Raw genomic sequence first — 22275 nt, forward strand, 5'->3', positions numbered from 1 at the left:
GGTCCCTACAGGCTGTGATAAGCAGCTGGCATTTATCTACAGTCTATCTAAAAAGACTAGTCATTTAAACTCAAACCAACATCCAAACTAGCTATAAATTCAGACTCTATGAGTAAGGAGCCGAGAGTTAGGGGTATGGTGGCACAGCAGTGCACGTGCAAGGCTCTGGACGCATCTCCAGGATAGGAGACAAAGCACAAAGACTAAGGGGGCAGTGACAAAATTAGACACGAGGACACCACAGCGCGAGGGCTCATGTAAAAAGTACCTCTAGTTTCAGCTTCTCAGCTTCTTCAGTGGCCTCTCGGAGACGAGCTGCATCTTTATCTAGAAGCTCCTGATTCTCAGCATACCACTGTAACCGCTTCTGCAGACGACTGACTTCTTGCTTATGTGTTTCTTCCAAAATTTTTATTTCATATAATTTTTCACCTAAATAATAAAGTAACTCAATAACCTGATGGTAATTTTTCAAAATATGGAAATAACAAAATTCCAATGTTTTAAATAAAAAGCCAATGTCTATCTAATGAAAGCATTATTAAAAAAGAGGAACAAACAAATAATCTATATATACATCAGTGTCTAGTTGAATCTTTTAGTAATAGAGACAAGAGATTGTATTTATAATCCAAAGCTTCGATTTCATTAACAAGGATGGCTATCTAGAAATGTGCGATTGCTTCCCATTGACATATTATGAAAATCAAATTGTTTCCAGTGGAAAAATAGGTTCAAGAAATAAAAATAAGGAATGTTTATAATTAGTAAAAATGGCATACATTAGTAAGTGGTTTATTTTAGTTAACACAACAAATTTACATGGAAAACATTTTTGAACTTTTGAAAAGTAGTTTACTCCTCCACTTTAGAGATAAGGGAGGGGAACACTGTTTCCTTATACACTGTTAATGGCTTCTTTGTATGGCGTTTACCCTGACGCTGACGGCACTGTGGATAGAAGACTAACTTTGGCAGAAAGCCTAAGTCTTCCGACCTTTGAGGCTGTGTTCTGCCCTACTCTGCAGTGTGCCCAAGGCCACCCCAAGCCTCCCTCTGCTCCTCTACTTCCAGATCGCACTGTCTGGGCCTGACTCCAATGCCATTTTTCTCCAAATTCTTGTTGTCTGTACCCCCACCTCCCTATTAAATTCTGTTTATCTTTATCTTTCTCCCCAAATGTTTACTGGTGGGTGCCATGCCATGTTTCTTTTCATTCCTATAAAATAATGCAGTGTTAAGTGTTCATGTGGCAAAAACAAACAAACAAACAAAGCATGTTTCAGTCCTGCCTTCAGGCAGGAAGCTCTCAGCCAGACTAAGACCACAGGCCTTTAACAACTCAACACAAAGCTATGAGTTCTCCCTTGATGTTACAACTGTTCTAGTTAAAAGTAAGAAGTATATCACTCATTTTAAAATGTTTCAAAGATTACAAGTTACCTGCAGGTAAGTATTTAATGATACCATTCAATTTCTATTCACTTCATGATTGGAACCAAAAGGGAGCAGTCCCAGCCGCACTCACCCGTGGCATAAGCAGTCTGTTCTTTGGCTTGGTCTCTCTCTTTCTTCACTTTTTCCAAGTCCACTTCAAGAGCTTGTTTGTCCTGCTTCAGTCTTTTGATGTCTTCCATCAGATGGTTTTTCTCTTTCTTGATATTTGAAGGAATATAAAAGTGGGCTACTTTCAAACACAATAAATCATGGGATTCTCTCTTCTCAAGCCATCAAAAATACTGTTATGAAATTTCCTGAATTTCAGGTCACATTTTATGTAAAAGGGTCAGAGGGTACTCTACCCCTAAACCATTAACTTCCCAGGCTCTAGTACTGATTCCTGTCTTCTCACCATTGCACTGGAGATCCGCACTCTATTATCCCAATGTGTTCTTTCTGAAGGCCTTTGCTTGGACTGCTGTAGGCCTGTTCCTGCAGCAATTAGCTGGACTAGAAACAGTGCTCCCGGTGAACCCCCAGTGGTTCTTCTCTTAGGGTGAATCCTAAGTGAACCACGACTTTGAGTGTCACATAACCTGGTTGTGACTGTGACTGAGTACACTAGCCAGAGGCCTGTTTGCTGCTCTCTGAACACCGTCTACCTCTAGAGCACTCCTACCCACGTCTGCCAGGTATCCCTCTGCAAGGTAACTTGCTCCTTCCTGTCATGACTGCTCCAAAGAAGCCTCGGGAAAACCTCGCCTGGTCACTTTCTCTGAAAAATGTAAGCTTTTCCTCTGACTGAAACTCATCACCACCTGACCTATTACCTATTTAACTAAAAGCAGATTTTTTTTTTTTAAAAGGCAAACTCTCACTATGTAACCCTAGAACTCGCTAGGTAGATCAGGCTGGTCTCCAACTCAGAGATCTACCTGCCTCTGCCTCCCAGGTGCTGGGATTAAAGTATTTTGCCACCATGCCTGAATTATTTTGATAACTCCTATTACAATTACATAAAAGGGTTGGGCACTAAAACAATGGTTAAGGGGCTGAAGAGATGTGCGATGGTTGGGAGCAGTTGTTGCTCTTCCAGAAAACCAGGTTTGATTCTTAGTATGCACACAGTGGCTCACAACAATCTGTAACTCCAGTTCCAGGGGGTCTCATGCTCTCTCTGGTCTCGATAGGCACCAGATATAAGTGTGGTATACAGATATACATGCAGGCAAAATACTCATGCAAATAAAATAAGAATAATTTAAAAATTAAAATAAAAGCTAAGTGAATCCCCAACTACCCTATGCTCCACACCATTGTCAATACTTGGACTATGTCCGCTCTTCTGGTTTGCAAAATTCACGCCTACCCTTCTGAGTCCCGTGTGTAGCCAGGAAAGAGATTCCTAGTAATTCCTTCTATGCCCACACAAACTTTTTATACAACACTGCTCCATGTATGGATTCTTCTCACTTTCTGTGAAATTGGTTTATAATTTCTGCTTACTTTATGGTATAAGCACATGGCATGGACTCTGTGTACACACACACACACACACACACACACACACACACACACACACACCAGACTTAAAACTGCTGAAGAAAGTCCTGCACTCACAGTAATGAAACTACAGATTCTCACAAATCCTGTATTACACTATGTTATGATTTAAATTAAGTCTGACAAAAGAAAATAAATATGTTCATAAAGCATCATGTCATTTTGGATTTTATAGACATCTCAGATTCATTTCATTGCTTAATCTGTGTGGTCCATGGATGTCTTTTCAAGGGTATGAACTTCAAGTTTTCAAAATCCATGTACCTTTCTGAAAATACTGTGTGTTTAATCACTCTGACTTAGAAATGCTATCTAGCAGTGCCTACTTCATTATAGTAGTCCAGAATTTAAAGTGTCATTGAATTCAACCACACAGTAAATACCTAAATGGATAAGGACTCTGCTCTGGGTTTGTATAGATGCAGAAACAGGGCCTGTGTCATGTCAGTACACTGTATGAGGGGTTCTACCTGGCAAATAGGACTTTCCCTCCCTGTCAGTTACTGTGCACACAATGAAAACTTTTAACCTCTAAAAAAGAGGTAGATGCTAGTGAATGGAAAGACAGCTCATTCTCATGGGTTGGTATCATTAACATTGTGAAAATGGCTATTTTTACCAGAAGCTATTTACAGATGCAGTGTAATCTCAATCAAAATCTCCATCTCAATTGATATAGGATATCCCCTCCCTCCCCGTGTATGCTACGAATGTGTTTTATTACCATTGGTTATTAAAGAAGCTGTTTTGGCCAGTGGCTTAGTAGAGTGAAGCCAGGCGGGAAATCTGAACACAGATATACAGAGAAAGTAAGTAGATTTGGAGGGACACTACGCAGCTGCCAAAGGAGAAGGACCCAGAAACTTTTTAGTAAGCCACAGCCTCGTGGCAATACACAGATTAATAGAAATGGGTTAATTTAAGATGCAAGAGTTACTTAATAAGAAGCCTGATCTAATAGACCAAACAGTGTTGCAATTAATATAGTTTCTGTGTGATTATTCAGGTCTTATTGGCCGGGAAATGAACGAGCAGTCTCTATTTACAAAATGGCATGCCAATGTGGGCCGACCACATCCACATAAAACCTGAGAGTGCTTGGGAAGGAATTCTAGACACAAAAAAACAGAATTAAGCATGGCTTCATGGGAGCAGTATTATCTTGGGTAGGCTCTATTTGTTAGAAGTAAGCAGAGGCATGATTCCTTTAAGAGAAGGTGTCCTGACTCAGTGGTAGCAGCAGAAACTGTGCAGCTCCTTTAAGAAGGCTTCCTGGTTTGTGGTAGTTGCACGAACAGCTTTGGCTTGGAGGCTGAGCACATGAATGGGGTTTGTGGGCAGCACAGGTCAACTGCTTACCAGAGCTGAGGTGGTGAGCAAGGCTCCAGAGCTGGTAGTAAGGGCACTTCCGCCATACTGAAAGGCTGAGAAGCGGAGACAGCACCCAGGGCTGCTGTGACCACACTGCTGACCATTTTAAAGCACTCCTGGTCAGAAAAGGATTACAGATATGCAATAAAGACAAATTCAGACAGAAATAAACCTCTGAACACATCACAGTGTGTTTAAAGAATGTACATAGGCTTGAGAGAGAGAAGAAAGAGTATAGACAGTTAGAAAAAGAAATAGTTTAAAAAAACAAAAGTCTTTAAAGAGACAAGTACAGACAGTCATAGATTAAAGGAATAAAGAAAAATAAGCCATGTAAAGATGAATATTATTGTGCTTTCTTTGAATTTTTTGACTATGAATGAGCTAAGTACAGAGAGACATTTCATTGTACAGGTTGCTAAGCTAAATCAACATATATATTTTAAAGGTATCTTGGCTTTAAAATTTGGGTCTAAAATATGTTGCTTTGGAAAAGGGGTTCTGCTTTTGTTTCCACAGAGGACAGGAAACTGAGGATTCCTTACTGGCTAATATGGTTTGATCAAACAAGACCCCTGAAGCAAACGTCCAGATGGTCCAACATCTATGACAGCTTCAGGACTGCTGGCTGAGATGGACCTGGCACACAGGTTATCCCATGAAAGACCTGATTAACAGTGTACCCAATTAGCAGGAAATACTAAAAAACTATGTTCAAATTCCCAAATATTGTTTATAAATGATTGTTTTCATTTATATTTCATCGTTTTAAAGGGGGTTGATTGTAAGTGATTAATGGCCACAGTCAATTTCTATAAAAAAAATAAGAAGGCTATGCTATAGAGATGAATACTTTGCATTGGTATGGATCTTGGCTTACTGATACAAATTTAAGGTCAATTTTGTTACATGTATGTTTCTGCTCTTGATTAAGGTATTATGTTTGTGCAGCTCATTTAAAAATGTAATGTATAGTTAAGAAATACAGATTAATAGTCATCTATAGTAGTCAAACTTGTAAGTCATATTAGTTAGGTTTTCTAGATGTACAGAGATATATTTCAGACAGACAGGTATTCTTCAGCCCTTTCAAAGACCTACAGAATATGGCATTTAAAACGTTTTAAGAACTTAGAATTTTCTCAACAGTGAGACATGTCTGCTTCTGGTAGCACCAATTACTTCAGAGCGGTTATGGGCATTGGAGAAACTTGTTATGAAATTTGCTTTTAACATGAAAAGGCTAGCCATCTGGGCAAGAAACTGCTCTTGCCTGGACTGCTTGTTGGTACGCTGTATGAAGTGGACATGCAGGACTAACAGAAAAATGACTGCTAAAGTTTCCTAAAGAAGATGAGACAGTCCTTCAGGGTTCCTGCTTCATGAGTCTGCCAGACATTCTGTAGGATACAGAAGAAAATGACTGATAAGGTGCCAATAGAGGAAAAACACTCTTTCAAATTTCCTGCTTCATGGAAATGTCTGCTGGATACTATGGGCCTGAAGGCTGAAGATGGAGGCCCCAATGTTACGCAAGAACTTTTGGGTGAATGTCCAGGCAGCAAGATGTCTCTGTCAATTCTAGAATTTTGGAAGTAGCTTACAATGCACTCCCTGTTAACTTAGGTAATATTATATCCTGCTGGGGTTATTGGTAGAGTTGAAGAATAGATAGTTATAGTTTTCCTTAGTTATGATGAAAATGAAAGTAGATATAAATATTGTAACTCTAATTTTTGCTTTAGGCCTGTTTTGTTATATGTAATTATATTATGTTAGAGTTAAAGCCTTCCCTTTTATGTAGACAGAAAAGGGGAGATGATGTGGGATTGACCTCTGCTTGTTATGAATGTTTTATTACCATTGGTTATTAAAGAAGCTGTTCCAGCCAATGACTTAGTTGAGTTTAGCCATGTGGGAAATCTGATAGAGATATAAAGTAGGCAGAATGGAGGGACGCCATGTAGCTGTTGAAGGAGAAGGACCCAGAAACTTTCCAGTAAGCCACAGCCTTGTGGCAATACACAAATTAATAGAAATGGGTTAATTTAAGATATAAGAGTTACTTAATAAGAAGCCTGAGCTAATATGTCAAACGGCGTTGTAATTAATATAGTTTCTGTGTGATAATTCAGGTCTGAGCAGTTGGGAAATGAACAAGCAGTCTTCGCCTATACTCAATCTTTACAGAAATAGAAAAAAGTTCTAAAATTCACATGGAACCACAAAAGACCCCAGATTGCCAAAGCAATTCTGAGCAAAAAGAAGAATGGAGGGATTATCATTCCAGATTTCAAAACACCGGCAGATTCATGGTGATAGAAACAGCATGCTACTGGCATAAACAGACAGACAAGTAGACCAACTGTACAAAACAAAAAACCCAAATTTGAATACAAATAACTAGAGCCTTCTTGTAGTTGACAATGATGTAAAAAAATACACACTGACGAAAGTGCTTTCAACAAATGGTACTAAAAAAACTGGATGTCCACATGTAGAATAACAAAAACTATTAGACCCCATCTTCCACCCTGCACAAAGCTTAACTTCAAATGGATCAAAGACATCAGTCTGAAACCCAAAACACTGAACTGCTGTAAGAAAACATGGGCAGTACTCTTCAGCATACAGGCACAGGAAAGGACTTCATGAATGAGACTGTACAGGAATTAAGACCACCAACCAGTCTCCACCTTTACCTTGGGTATCTGGGATACAATATTTATAATACACAGTCTGCTGTTTAGATGTACGCTGAGTACTTTGAAAAAAAGATGAAAATGAAATTACCTCCTTACTGTTTTCCTATTTCATCGCACAGTGTATTACCACAATGAAGAATTTGTTTTTTAAGGTTTATTTTTAATTACATGTATAAGTGTGTGTGTACATGAGTGAAGGGGCCCTTGGATGGCAGGGGTACTAGATCTTTTGGAAATGGAGTTAGAGGTGATTTGTGAACCGCCTGAAGTGGGCACTGAGAACTGAACTTGGGTTTTCTGCAAGAGTAGCCACATATTCTTTACCAACACTTGAGCCATCTTTACAGCCCTAGGAATCTGTTTGAAATAAAGTATATACGTGCTCCAAATGCAATGACTCTGCTCTGGTTCTATGTGATAAATGCCTGAGGAGAGGTTACACTGTAGAGTGGGGTCCATTTCAACTGGTTTCCAAGGTTTTCTGTACACTAAAGTCACAGGAATACTAAGTGCTAATCTTAGATATTCTTAATTGTAAACATCTTTAAATATATTTTTATTTATATATTTATTACAAACGTAATTTTCTATAACACTGGAATTTCTATGATAACTTTACCAACCTCAGTAGTTTAAATCCTTATTCAACTTACCTGCACCACCCGTAATTCTGCTAGCAGATCTGTGAAACTCTGGTTTTTGATGGGTTCTACATTTTCAACTACTTGAGACAGGAAACGATTTTTGTGAACCTGTTCTCTGATTTTCAAAATTAAAAAAGAAAGACTTTATAAGACAAGGTATTCCTTTAATACATAATATTCTAGTGAACTCACACTACATGCATCACTAGAGGAAAAAGATAAAAGTATGGGCATATTAAAGAAAAACAGACTTGAGAGAAATGCCTATACTTTCTACTTTAGAAGAACAGAAATACTAAGATTTTTGGTTTAATTGAAATTTAAAAATATTTGCTTTTAATTCTAAAAAATATTGAAGTGTCACCATTTTTCTAGAGCTTTCTGTACTCCTGGTCTCACTGCTGCTGACTGATTCCTTTGGTTTGACAAATACAAATCTCAATTTTATACATAGAAACAAAACCAGAAACATATCTGGACCTCAGATTCAAATTTTAGGTACTTTTTTTCAAAAAATCTCTATAAGATAATATAGTCCTATTGTTTTAAATAAATTATTTAAATAATTATCTGTTAATTATTTTATCATGGAAGTTCACTTAATTTGGGATTTAGGAATAGCTCTTTCCAGAAGCCAGGTAATAAAAATGTGGTATTTTAAAAGTTATATTTACTTATCTAATATCTGACACACAGTTCAAACTGGACTAAGCTGTTGTATGGCTGCGGATGAGCTTGAACTTCCAAGCCTCCTGCCTCCCTCCAGAGTACTGCAACAACAGGCATGTATACCAGGACTAGTGCATGTGGTACTGGGGACTGAACCCAACCTAGACCTCATCAACTGAGCTACATCTCCAGTTCAGATCGGATCTTTGCCAGAAATACTTATGAGAAGCATCTTAAAAGAAGATGTAAGTATCTTCAAGCATCAGATCAATATACCTGGCTTTGGGGCCACTCTGACCAAGAGAAAGGGACATTAAAACACTCTCTCTTTCTTTCTCTCTCTCCTTCCCTCCTTCTCTCTGTTCATCAATTTGTATTGCTGTCACTTCTCTCTACTACAGGGTGTATATTTTTCTATTTTACACGGAAGGTCAGTATATGTGAATGGTTACACTTTTCATGTTATAAGTCATCTAAAAATGAGAGGCTGTCAATAAATATGGTTAGTGTCTATGATATTCATAGTCACCAAAACTTCTGGTAGCATCCTGAATAACTGTACATTTATGTGGAATGATGTACTAAACAGTCATTTCCTAGAGGAAGACAGTGCCCTCATATGTCCCTGTTTGTAGGTTTGGTGCTTGTTCGTCCACTAGTAAGGTAATGGACCAGGGTTGGGCATGAGTAAGCAGGCTCTGGTGGCCACGGCTCTGTGGTGAGTGTTAGATTGTTGGAACACCAACTTGGAACAACTGAGTTCATCTAAACCACAGCCTTTGACCCAGAAGATGTTCTGAGTTCCCTCCCAGCTACATCCCAGTCAGAGGTACAAACTGTGGCATCGTCTATTTTCTAGGGCTCCCTCATGGCCTCAGGGTGAAGCCAGGTTCCAGCTGAGATCATACCCTTTGCATCCTCTCCCTCTCCTTTTTTACTTTCTTTCTCTTTTTCTAGAATTATGATTTTTTTCTCTTTCCAGAGTTATTCTACAGTTATTCTGTTTCTACGGAACCTAAGGCCAAGCTGATACTGTGGATTTATTTTTTACTTTTGTACTATTAATCAAATCATTGTTTAGGGACCAGTTATCTATCGACAAAGGCAAGTGCTCTATTTTCAGTTCTTTGAAAGCAACGTCAAACTCACATATGGATACACTGAGAATACTGGAGTATATACTAGCTATCAATTACTGAAAGAAAAGTCCTCTGGATATGCAATGTAACATTTACGAGACAGGAATTAGTGTACAAATGAAAACAGGTAAGTATTTACCATTTTTAAGAAAAAACCTCATTATTAATATGGTAACAATATGCTTAGAAAGGGTTAAGTATGTTTAAGGGTCAGAAATTCAAAAGAACTTACTTTAAAGAGGCTAGCTCACTAAATAAACTCTGATTTTCCTTAAACATTCGCTCTTCGTTTTTCTTATTTTGTTCCTGGAGATCTTTTACTTGATTATACAACCTTTCGTTTTCCTTTTTAAAAACAGAAAAATGATTTCAGCTAAAAATTAGCAGTACTTTGTCACATGAAACGGAGTAAATAAGTCACTTAGGTGGTCTTTACAATTTTCTTAGATTTTAATTTTATAAAACCCTTTTCACATATCTTTTATTATCTTAGAAGGCAACTTTTCTAGACATAACTCTATCTAAAATGTTAAAAATTTTAGAAACTTGCAAAGAAGTTATAGAATTCCCCCAAACTGAAGAGTCTGATGTCAGAGCGATACACTGAATTTCACCAGAGTGAAGGCAAAAGGGAGAGTGGAGAAGCCTAGCACTTACGTGTGGGCCAGGGGTGAGAAAGCCCAGCAGGACTATATACCAGTTCTGGTTTTGGCCAGAAAGGAAAAACATGAGGACTAGAGGAAAATTCTAGGAGCCTGACTTCTAACAGTAGGGTAATTTGATATGGAACAAATGAATCTGTGATTAAAGCTCTGACATATTGACCTCACTTAATATTGAGAATTTTCTGAAAACTAAAGCTTTTGAGGTGGTAACAAAAACTATGGAGGATGATCACAGCATGTGAACTAGTGCCTGGCAGATGGCATGTCAACACACACAAGGAACTGTGTATTGTCTTCTGAGGGGATCGCTGACATCCTTAGGGCCTGAGAAATCTTAAAGTCCCCCTCCGTACGGCAGGATGAGACAGGGGATCTCAGTGGTCTCCCTAACCTGAGGCAGAGCATCTGGTGTGGTGAAAATGCTTTCCCCAGGCTTCTCTGGCTGATAAAGAGAGGCACAGAGCTCAGATTATAGTTGTAAAAGGGAAGTTTAATGAGGTGGAAGACAAGAGAGGAGGCAGAGAAGGAAGCTACATTTTAAACCTGCCACTTTCAACAAACAGCTCACACTAAACAAAAACAAGTTCATCCTTGAGGCATCAGCACTTGAGAGCAGACTGATACGCTGAAAACAACAGCAAGACTAGTCAAGACCTATTACAAATTTTGTAGAAGCTAAGGGAAGCATGCGCATTCCTAAGGAACATGGCTGTTAATATAGCAGGCAACAGTTTCTGACTAGTTACTGTATTCCAGGTTAGGGGGCTGGTTTGTATTGTTTTATTTTTAATTTCACTATTCCCTTGTCTTATTATCCCTACTCATAAATACAGAGGAAGCACCGGTGAGAGGGTTGGACATGGCTCCATAGTAGGTATTAGAGTTAAGACTTAAAACTAGGTTTTTATTTAAACCAGAATTGATGCTCTTAGCTACTTTACTCTGGCTAATAAATGTGTAGGCCAAGTGGTCAAGATAGTGCATGCCTGCACCCAGCACTTGGGAGGTGGATCACAACCTTGAGGACCACTATACAGTGAGTTCCAGAGGACCCGACAGAGGGCGGGAAGGAAGGACAAGCAGAGGGAAAAGGTCGAGGAAAGAACACTGGTCAAATTATTTTCTTACTTATATCTGCATGTTAAATGACCACAGCAGTATTTTAATATACCTTACATTTATAATTAAAGAGTCAAAACCAGGGGCTGGAGAGATGGCTCAGTGGTTAAGAGCATTGCCTGTTCTTCAAAATGTTCTGAGTTCAATTCCCAGCAACCACATGGTGGCTCACAACCATCTGTAATGAGATTTGGTGCCCTCTTCTGGTCTTCAGGTATACATGCAGACAGAATTATGTATATATAATAAGTAAGTAAATATTTAAAAAAAAAAAAGAGGCAAAAGAAAAGCCGTCAGAGGCGGAAGAAGCGTCACACCTGCTGATATCCCTGAAGAAGTGTCTCTTGTTCTTGTATTTCTTTTTGGATTTGTTTCAGTTTTTCTCCAGTGATGGGATCAGATGTTTCTCCAAGCTGTAGCCACCTCTGTTTTCTGCTTGTTTCTTCAAAGCTACTTAACTTTAAAAAATGAATAAATTGCTTTATTTGCAAACAGAGAATGAAGAAAGAAGTGAGGCAGATAGAGAGATCCTCAGACCCTCAAAACCTCCATTATGGCCGTCCTGGGGAGTGCTATGAGCACTGTCAAGTCAGCACAGTGCTCTGCCGGTGAGAGCAGAACTCACGAACACTGCTGTGACTCTGGTTCTGGATCTTCTACTGCAGCTCTTGCTAGAGCTCCCATTTCTATGAAGGGCATAAGGAACTTACTGACTTGTTTCTAAAAGAACAGCTAATACAGGAAAATCATCAAAATGGGCCACGTTTGATTTCAATTCACTCTGGAGAGAACCAAGAACCAAGTCTGTATTGTATATGGCAAATGCATCAAGGCGAACAGCTCCTGGTACCAGGCTAACAAGGAATTTGAAAGGAAGCATAGTTGATTTTATTTTACTTATTTTTTTTAATAAATAAGAAAGAAAAACAGAACAGTACATTTGGTACCTTGGCCTGAAGAATGTAATTTTCCTGATTCAGTTTGAAGAGCTCTCCTTCCTGTTGTCTCTTAAGGTTTTCCAGGGTGTTCTCCAGTTCCTTCTCCTTCTCTGAGAATGTGATTTTAATTTGCTCAATTAGGGCTTGTGCGCCCCTCCATTTTTCCTCTGCATCCTGAGCTCTTTTCAACATAAGTAATTCTTTCTCTCTGTTCTCACCAGAGGATCCTGAAGGCTCCTTTAAAAGAGAAGCATGACTTCACTACATAGCTGCATGGTTAAGACCAGAACCCAAACAGAAAGACAGAGACTGGCAATGACACGGCAATAGTGTCTAGTACAGAGAAAGCAGTGGGAATGATGTGAATAAGGAAAAGAAATTTCATATTTGTACACATTAATCAACTTCAATTATGATATTTTCTTAAGTATGTAATTAACACATTTATAATCTAGTTTTAAAATGATTTTAAAATATGAAAATTATAAATATTAATATGAACTTCAATACTTACAGTCTGGAACTGGACAGAGGAGTCCTTTGTGGAGTCGTCTGGCCTCTTAGGTGTAGCTAGGCTACCTTCACTTTGGGGGGATGGCTTATTCAAAACTGCAGGCTTGATGAGTTTTGTTCCAGATAATATTTCTAAATATTATAGACAACAGAAGGAAGCATCATAAAAGCAAGGCTGAATGTGCATTCAGCAATGATGGGAAATAAATGAGGACAGTGGCAATGTGGAGGTAAAACATAGATTGCAACACAGGCTGAGGCACCACACCACACCACGGTCCTTTCGCTGTGGTCACTGCACCCCAGCAGTCACCCACAATCAACATCCACAGATGGAGCTAAATAAGTGTGAGGAGACAATGAATCAGGATAACTTCAAGATTTTACCACTTTTAACAAATTATGTTGTAAGAGGATCACAGTCAGGATGGCCACATATGGATCAGAAAGAGCAGCTGGTAAGTATGAAGACATTTAGTTCAGAGTCACTGTGTCTTGAGCACACTTGATACTCGGTGTGTGATAGGATATCACAGCATCAATGGAACAATGTACATTGCAGAGGATACCATAACAGCTAACCTAAGTCTGATTTCAAAGACTAACAATATTGTTCTAATCCAGTAGCATCATCTAACAAATTAGAAAAGAATGTGACTAATATATATTTGGCCTAATTTTCTGCTTTTACAGTAACTTCTAAACTCCAAAGATAGATGAAATTCTGAAGCCAGTATATACTATTCGGTTAGCAACAAGCAATGTAGGCAGATGCTTCTGTGGGATATTTTAAAAATTCATTTTATATACCAACTACAGTTCCCCTCCCTCATCTCTCCCCACTCCCCCCACATTCCCCAATCCCCCATCCTCTCCTCAGAGAGGGTAAGGCCTCCCATGGGGAGTTAACTAAGCCTAGGCCAGTTGAGGCAGGACCAAGCCCATCACCACTGCATGAAGGCTGAGCAAGTACCCACCATAGGGAATGGGCTCCACAAAAGCCAGTTCGTGCTTCAGGGATGAACCCTGGTCCCACTACCAGAGATCCCACAAACAGACCAAGCTGCACAATTGTCACCCACATTCAGAGGGCCTAGTTTGGTCACACGCAGATGTACCAGTTGTCAGTTCATGAACTCTCACTAGCTAAGGTCAGCTGTCTCTGTGGGTTTCCCCATCATGATCTAATTTACCCCCTCTTGCTCACATAATCCCCCCTCCCTCTCTTCGACTGGACTCCAGGAGGTCGGCCCAGTGCCTGGTTATGGATCTCTGCATGTGTTTCGAAACCATCAGTTACTGGATGAAGGTTCTATGATGACAATTAGGTCAATCACCAATCTGATTACAGGAGAAGGCCTGTGCAGGCACCCTCTCCACTATTGCTAGGAGTCTTAGTCAGGGTCATTGTGGATTCCTGGGAGTTTCCCTAGCACCAAGTTTCTCCCTAACCCCACAATAGTTCCCTCTATCAAGATGTCTCTTTTATTGTTCCCCCTCTCTGTCTCTCCCCCAACTCGACCATCTCCCATTCCCTCTTCTCCCCTCACCCCCAGTTTACCCAGGAGCAATACCACTTTTAAGTATATACCAAAGGATGCTCAATCATACAAGGACATCTGCTCAACTATGTTCATAGCAGCATTATTCATAATAGTCAGAACCTGGAAACAACCAGAAGCCTCTCAACCAAAGAATGGATAAAGAAAATGTGGTACATTTACACAATGGATTACTACTCAGCAGTAAAAAACAATGACATCATGAAATTTGTAGGCAGATGGATGGAACTAGAAAAAAATCATCCTGAGTGAGACAATCCAGACCCAGAAAGGCAAACAGTATGTACTCACTCATAAGTGGTTATTAGCTGTAAAGCAAAGGATAACCAGGCTACAATCCACAGCTCCAGGGGAGCTAGGTGGCAAGGAGGACCCTAAGAGGGGCGCAAATGCGTCGCCCTAGGAAGGGGAAATAGGTGAGAGCTTCTGTGGATCCTAAAGCCCACACTCAAATGTGTCAGGCCTAACACTCTATGAACGTCATCCAGCTGCTTTAAAGGTAAATAAATAACCTCATTTATTTTACAATTATTTCCTCAAGAGTTGTTTAAATGTATTTTTTAAATTAAAACTATCTTCAGATATTTAGAAAATACAGAAAGGCTAAAAGAAGAAATAATTCAATACTTCCTCACAGAAAGATTCAATTCTATCTTTTTTGCAGGCATATAAAGGTTTTCCTTACAGTTGTCATCATACTTAGTGTGTTTCATAATAAATGTCTTAAAGCATCCAAAAAGACTGAATTCACTGCAGATGCAACATGTGATCCCTTCGAATCACTGGCAGGTTATACCATGACCAAGGGCTAGGAGTGTCCTGCCAGCACACGACCCTCTTAGGACTAGGCTACAAACAGGTAGTTCTGAGTGTAGACATTCAGCCTGCCAGTCTTTTTACAACAGAATTTCCATTCCTGAATCTTTTTTTCCATAGGTATGCGTATTTATGGGATAGATATCTGTGCACCATGTTTGTGTCTGGTGCCCCAAAGAGGCCAGAAGTGGACACTGAATCTTCTAGTACTAGAGGTACAGACAGTTGTGAGCTACATGCTGGCAACTGAACCAAGTCCTCTGTAAGACATCTATCTGCTATTTCCCCCCTTACCAAAGAAAGAAAAATTTCTTAATATGAAAATTCAAACAGAAAAACCTTGCAGAATTAGAATTCTAAAGCCCTCTTTGAAGAAAAAATGCATCAATCACATTCAATCAAAAAGAAATGAACCAAAGTAATTCCACATTGACGTTATTATCGGTAACAGATATTCAATTTACTTAATAACCAGAAGCAAAAACTAAATCTCCAAACTGAGAGAGATATGGTTGCAAGAGGAAATAAACCTTGAAAAAGTAAAACCCCTGGTTGGTTGGCATGGGGATGCAGAATATATTACTTCATATTTCACAGAAGGGAAGGGAGTGACTGGCAATACATAAAATTGAAAATAAAGCCAGGAAACAATAATGTGGCTTTAGCAATCTCTCAGCAGTTATCAGAATCTATTTCTTAAGGAGATGTCTTAGAACATGTAATTTTTAAGGATGAAGTTTATCTCCTTGGAGATTTAAGGACCCTACATCTAATATATTTAAGAACTTGTAGGGGCCAGGAGATGACTCCGTGGTGAAAAGCGCTGGCTGCTCTTCCACAGCGCCCAGGTTTGATGCTTAGCACCCAGCTGGTGGCACACAAATGTCTATAACTGCAGTTCTGGGAGGTCCAGTGCCCTCTTCTGGCCCCCTCATGTGTCAGGCATGCAAATGGTGTACACGCACACATGTGGGCTAAACATATAAAATAAGTTAAGAAGTTAAAAAAATAAAAAGAACTTAAAGTGTGATCACATCATGTTTTAGGTCAGTGTGTAAACTAAAGGGTTTCAGCTGGCATTTTCGGATGTTACTCTTAGAAATACTCAGTCCATTTATCTACTTCTGCTGTCCACCCACCCATTTTTCTCTTGTTTAAGACACGCACAGAGAAAAGCCTGAATCAGCACTTAGCCCGGCACAGTATTTCTTGTTAGCTTTTCTTTTTCCTATTTTCCCCTATTTTTGAATTTTTACTCATCAGCAAGTTTTTTTTAAACAGTATTACTTTACAAATGAAAGCATAAACATGAAATGCTAAATAAAAGGTAGCTAGAATAAACAGGCAGCCCCCACATGACAAGTCTGCTAGCCACTAACCTCCACTTCCTCCCCACTAACAGACACCGAATTCTGTTATGGGCAGCAGTGTGCTTAGCTCACAATGACTGCACTCACTCCAAACTGTATGCAAACTGGGGTGGCAACAAGTTTTAGTCAAAAGATGGAAGCAAAAGGTTCCCAGGTGAAGGGTTTCAGGAAGAGATTCTGATGAAAACACTATAGATTTGGCTGCTCTACTGTCATTCCACCTCATGGGCTGAACGTGGAGACAGACATCATTGTGTAACATGCATATAACCCCACATAGGCATATTCTCTTCCTCCCTTCCTTTCTCCCTCCCTCCCTCCCTCTCTCCCTCCCTCCCTCTCTCAAAAATAAGCCTTACAAAAAAGAGAGAAGTGACATTGTATGAATTCTGCAACAGGAAAGATGGGATCTATCTGGTTCCCTTCCCAGCTGTATATCTCAGCTCCCTATCTCTAGGCTCACACTTACATCAAAGACAAAAGGCTTTCATTTGGTTAAACAATTGGGCTTAATTTTTATTCTAACCAATGATGATCTGAACCGCCCTACTGTGCTTCCCAAGGAACCCAACCTGTAACAATTATTCCAAAAGAATTACAGCTCTGAGTAAAATTAAAGCTACTCTGGGCAGATTATCAATAAAGAGACAGATACAAAAAAACCATACTGAACAGTATAACGAGATACTACAGTAGTTCAGTGAAAGAATAAGGTCCACTGTTGTGGAATCTTATTCTAACCAGGCAAAGACGTGTTACGTTTGTCTGTGCTGTGGACCATTATTTTAACTATGTGAAGGTGTGGTACACTTGTTTCTGCTGCCCTTGTTAACGATGTAAAGAGGTGCTGCATTTGTTTCACCTTGCCTGCCAAAGGCACCTGACTGGCCTGATAAAATGCTGAATGGTCAATAGTTAAGCAGGAGCGGGATAACTGGGGCTGCCAAGCAGAGAGGTATAAGAAGAAAGAGGAGAGAATGGGGAGCAGGAGAGGAAGATGCCCTGGGCCAGCACGGCAGCTGGCAGTCAGCAGACACAGGGTAGGACATACAGAGAGCAAAGTAAAAAGTCCCAAGGCAAAATGTAGATGAAGAAAAATAGGTTAAGTTATAAGAGCTAGCAAGAAACGAGCCTAAACTGAGGCCAAGCATTCATGACTCTCTGTGTCATAATCTGGGAACTGGTTGGTAGCTCAAAAGAAAAAGCCTGGTGTAGTCCATCACTGCATGTTTTAGTACAAAAATGAGTAATGTGTTTTGATTTTGATAGTTACAAATACTGTAAGATTTTGAAATATGGAAAACAAGTTTAGAATATTAGTTAACTCTACTCATAAAAATATTATTGCCTTCATCTATCAACCCATCATTTACATTGATAGTTTCTCAATCACTGTGACACTTGTGTCTTCATTTGCAATGACTTCAACATACTTAGACTCTGCCAACTCTTTGGCTTTGGTTCCTTAAGGTCCCTTGCCTCTTAGCTGCTCACTCACACTGGTATGACCTAGGTTCACTACCAATTATGCAATGACCTTCTAACCTCCAGCTTAGTAATCATTTGGATGCTTACTTCATATCTTCCCTTCTTTCCCTCTTCACTGTGCTGTGATGGCATGTGTTTGACTCTGAGAAGACGGAAGCAGACAGAGGTAACACTCATACTTCCTCTCTCTCACATCCATCCAGATGCCAGCTAGTGCTCTCTACATTTCCTAGAACTCAGAACTGTCCACATCCCTAGGTAATGAAGTCCTACTGTGCTCCATTATAGTTCTAAGTCAGGGACACTGCCCTGGCAATTACTCCCTCTGTCTACTACACTGTCCACTCTTTCTCTTTCCATTCAGTCTTTCTTAAGGGCATACATGTGCAGTATGTGTATAAGTGTGTGGAGGTGTAGAGGCCAGAAAACAACTTTTAGGAGTTGGTTCTATCCTTCAGGACTAACTTAGGTTGCTAAGGCTGGAGTGGTTAATGTCTTTACCCACAGTGCTACTGTGGTGGTCCCCAAAGTGTCTCTTAACTCCTTCCAGGTCAGCTTCTGCTCCACCTTCAGCTGTTCACAGGAACTTTCCTCCAGAACGTCCTATTACTTGAAGCACTAATTCTATCCACATTCTTGCCTACTCCCATTAAATCTGCCTTGCAGTAAGCTCTGCCAGGAAACTGACCTCCACCGCTGATGGCCACCAACTTGCTAAAACTGAAGAGCAGTTCTCAGTTCAGCTTCTTTCCCTGTGGGCAGCAAATGGCAGAAGAGATCTGCCTTGAGCTACATCTTCCCTAGACTGAAGGTTCTGTCAGGGTTCTCCTCCCTCCCTCTGCCTGCCTTTTGTTCTGTCTGGTTGGCTAGAGTGAGCCTGTTGGTGTTTACCCTCTAGCTACTCTGTCATAGCTTCAGCTGCCAAAACACACAGCCTTAAGGGTCATATGGAAAGAAGGAACCTCCATTAAGGAGTTGCCTCCAACAGATTGGTCTGTGGATGGCATGTCTGTGGGGCATTTCCTTGACTACTAAGAAATAAAAGGGTCCACTGTGGGAGGTGCAACCCCTAGGCAGGGAGACCCCAGATGTGTAAGAAAGGCAGCTGAGAAATCCAGGACAACCAGGTCAGTAAGCTGTGTACCTGTGGGTGTTCTGCTTCAAGTCCCTGCTTACCACAATGGCGGACTGTAGCCTATAAGTTAGAAGAAATTCTTCTTCCCCAAGTAGCTTTTGGTCATGGTTTTGTATTATAACAACAGAAAGAGGTAACAAGAACATCCTCCTCCTCTGTCAGTACTTAGAAAAATGCCTCTTCTGGTCTTTAGTAGGCTCTCAAATGGTATCTTCAGTTTACACTTCCTCTTGGACGGCAGACTTTCAATCTAAATGCCTTCGCTTAATCACTGTTTGTAAGTCAGAACAGTCATCTCAAAGCCGTCATCTCCCCTTCCTCTCAGCCCAGAGTTTACCTCCATTTGCCTGACCTCAGGGAGTGGCTGCTCCATTCCTTCAGTTGCCTGAACCAAAAACTACAGCGACCCAAACAAGATTTTATATTATCGGTTCTACTTTTAAACATATTTTCATCAACCACCTTTCATTATCTTCATTGCCACTGTCCTAGGTACACACTACACGCTTATTCTAAAAGGAATACATAGCTCTTTAATAGCTCCTTTCCAAAAACAAAGAAAATGAAATAATATGCTATATACATGTCAAACTCTACCTCGAAAGGAATGTATTCTTACCTTTTTTCCTGAATTGATTTGAGGTGGGAATGGATCTCACATTTTTACTTTTTATATTGTCCTTTGAAGATTTCTTTTCAAAAGCAGAAAATAACTGGAGTGGTGAACTGGCTTTGCTGTAGCCTGAGCTCCGAGTTGATACATACAGTCCACTCTGTGGCTTTCTCTTAAGCAAAGGAGGTGCACTTCTGGCCTTCTTGTATGGAACCTGTTTGCCAGTTACAGGTCCCTCTTCCCCAGCACTGAGCCGAGTCTTTGAAGTCTGCACACAATAAGAACAAACTCTTTAGTATCGGAATGAACTTCAACTACTATTGTTAAGAAAACATTAACACATGGCAGGATTGTGTCTGGCAAATAACGAGGTTTGTGAAGGGCAAACGACTATAGCAACGTTCTCTGACTTTTTAGAGTTTCAGTGTTCTGAAGCCTGTCTTCAAAGTCAGCATTAGCACAAAGTACTTTAAAGCAAAAATAAGCTAGCTGGAGAGTAAGGTGTGCAGCTGCTGGAATAATCAAGACATCAAGGAGGAAGGTATTTTGAAATGACAACCAAAATAGTACCTTCTTTTCTCTGGATTTAAGCTTCATTAAAAACATCAAGACTTGTGATGGTTAGTGGATTGTCACCCTGACAGAATCTGGGTGGGAGACAGGCCTAGGATCCTGCTACGAGAGGCTCTCCTCCTGACTAGGGTCCTGGAGACGGGTCTAGGAACCTGTGATGAGAGGCTCCCCTTTCCTGACTGGGGTCCTGGAGACGGGCCTAGGAACATGTGACAAGAGGGTATCTGGACTGTGATGAGAAGCCCCCCTCCCCTGACTGGGGTCCTGGAGATGGGCCTAGAACCTGTGATGAGAAGGCTCTCCTTCCCTGACTGGGGTCCTGGAGACGGGCCTAGGAACCTGTGACAAGAGGGTATTTGGACTGTGATGAGAGGCTCTCCTCCCCTGACTGGGGTCTTAACCTTATAGAAGGGGAAAGGAACTGTGCTGTGTCTGGGGTTCATTGCTCTTGCCTCCTCTCATGTCTGCTGCCTGACTTTCCCACTATGACAGGCTGTATCTTCAACTAGCAGCCAACACACCCTTTCTTCCCCAAGTGGCTTTTTCAGAGTATTTTATCACAGAAACAATATAGTAACATAGCACATCTACAAAAATGAGATGCTTCATAGCAAATACTAAATTAGACAGTAAAAATAGATTACTGGAACCAAGCTAAACAGAGAAAGAAGGAACAATGAAATGTGCATTTCTTCACAGTTGCTGATCACAATTCTATAAATGCCAACTCTCCTATGGTGCAGACTGAGGAGGATGAGCCCTGAGCTACGCAATGATGCAGAGACTGTTTACCGAAAGGAAATAGAAGGAAAAGGCAAGAGGAAATGGACATCCTGCTATGCTCATAGATCAGTGCCTAGCCTAAATGTCATCAGAGAGGTATCATCTGGCAACCTATGGGAACAGATGCAGAGACCCACAGGCAAATATTAGATTGAGTCAGGAGAACACTGGAGAGGGCGCGGGGGGAACCAGGAGAACATGGCCCACAGATTCAACTAAGCGGGACTCATAGTGGCTCACAGAGATGGAAGAGACAGTCATGCATCCTTTATGGGGCTGAGCTAGGTCCTCTGCATATATGTACAGTTGTGGAGCTGGGTGTTCTTGTGGACTCCTAAGAGTGAGACCTGGGGGTGTCTCTGACTCTTATGTCTGCTCACGGGACCCTTTTCCTTCTACTGTATTGCCTTATCCAGCCTGATATGAAGGTTTGTATCTAGTTTTATTGTAATGTGTTATGCTGAGTTTGTTATACCCCTGGAAGGACTGCTCCTTTTTAGAAGAAAAACAGAGAAAAAGTGCATCTGGGGGAGAGGGGAAGTATGTGTGTGCGGGGGCTGGGAAGAGTGGCAGGAGGGAAAACAGTGGCAGGGACACATGTTTAAGTAAGCTCCCTGGGTTCTGACCTTGGCTCCCGAGGTCTGTAAGAAGCCCCACCCACAGCTGACATCAGCAACCCCACAGCTGAAGCATATACTTCTTACCTGGTTGGTTTTGTCACCCTGAGGTAATAGTGAAGGGGTAATAGTTGTTTTTTTCTTCAAAATTTTGAGGTACACTTTGTCCAAACGATCTTCCATAGCAGTTGACGCTGGACAGCCTCCATCCACGCTCTCACCCGCGGTCTTGGGTAAAGCCACATTCTCCTCGTGTTGGTGGGGAAATTGGCTCATGTGAGTGGGGTCTTGAGACACAGTGTTTCCATTCATCTTAAGAGGTAAAGAGCTCATAGATTCCCCTTCTTTACTGTCAGCTGCCTTCTTAAGGCTACAGAACAAAGTAGAACACAGTAAAAACTGCATGTAACCTAAGTCCTCAAGTTACTCAGTTATCCACCCACATTGTACAGACATGAGCTATAACTATTCAAATAAAGTTACACTGTTAAACATGTCATACAACACAACACAACATGAGTTAGCCTAGGATACTCACAGGTTATCATGTAA

At 40.6% G+C, this 22275-nt stretch overlaps 1 protein-coding gene across 3 annotated transcripts in view; it reads right to left on the reverse strand.

The window, feature by feature from the left end:
* Cep162 (centrosomal protein 162) overlaps window positions 1–22275 on the reverse strand; it is a 73528-nt gene that overhangs the window by 25553 nt on the left and 25700 nt on the right. For all 3 annotated transcript variants that reach the window (XM_048435802.3, XM_085689494.2, XM_048435801.3), the window contains exons 12-20: window positions 21811–22093; window positions 19757–20018; window positions 12768–12898; window positions 12263–12490; window positions 11633–11773; window positions 9764–9876; window positions 7733–7838; window positions 1529–1655; window positions 269–432 (exon numbers count right to left, since the gene is read on the reverse strand). In XM_048435802.3, coding sequence (XP_048291759.3) covers window positions 269–432; window positions 1529–1655; window positions 7733–7838; window positions 9764–9876; window positions 11633–11773; window positions 12263–12490; window positions 12768–12898; window positions 19757–20018; window positions 21811–22093 — 1555 coding nt within the window. The remainder of the gene's footprint in view (window positions 1–268; window positions 433–1528; window positions 1656–7732; window positions 7839–9763; window positions 9877–11632; window positions 11774–12262; window positions 12491–12767; window positions 12899–19756; window positions 20019–21810; window positions 22094–22275) is intronic.

The sequence above is a fragment of the Myodes glareolus genome, chromosome 4 (assembly GCF_982192425.1).
Source record: "Myodes glareolus chromosome 4, mMyoGla1.1, whole genome shotgun sequence".
NCBI lineage: Eukaryota > Metazoa > Chordata > Mammalia > Rodentia > Cricetidae > Myodes > Myodes glareolus.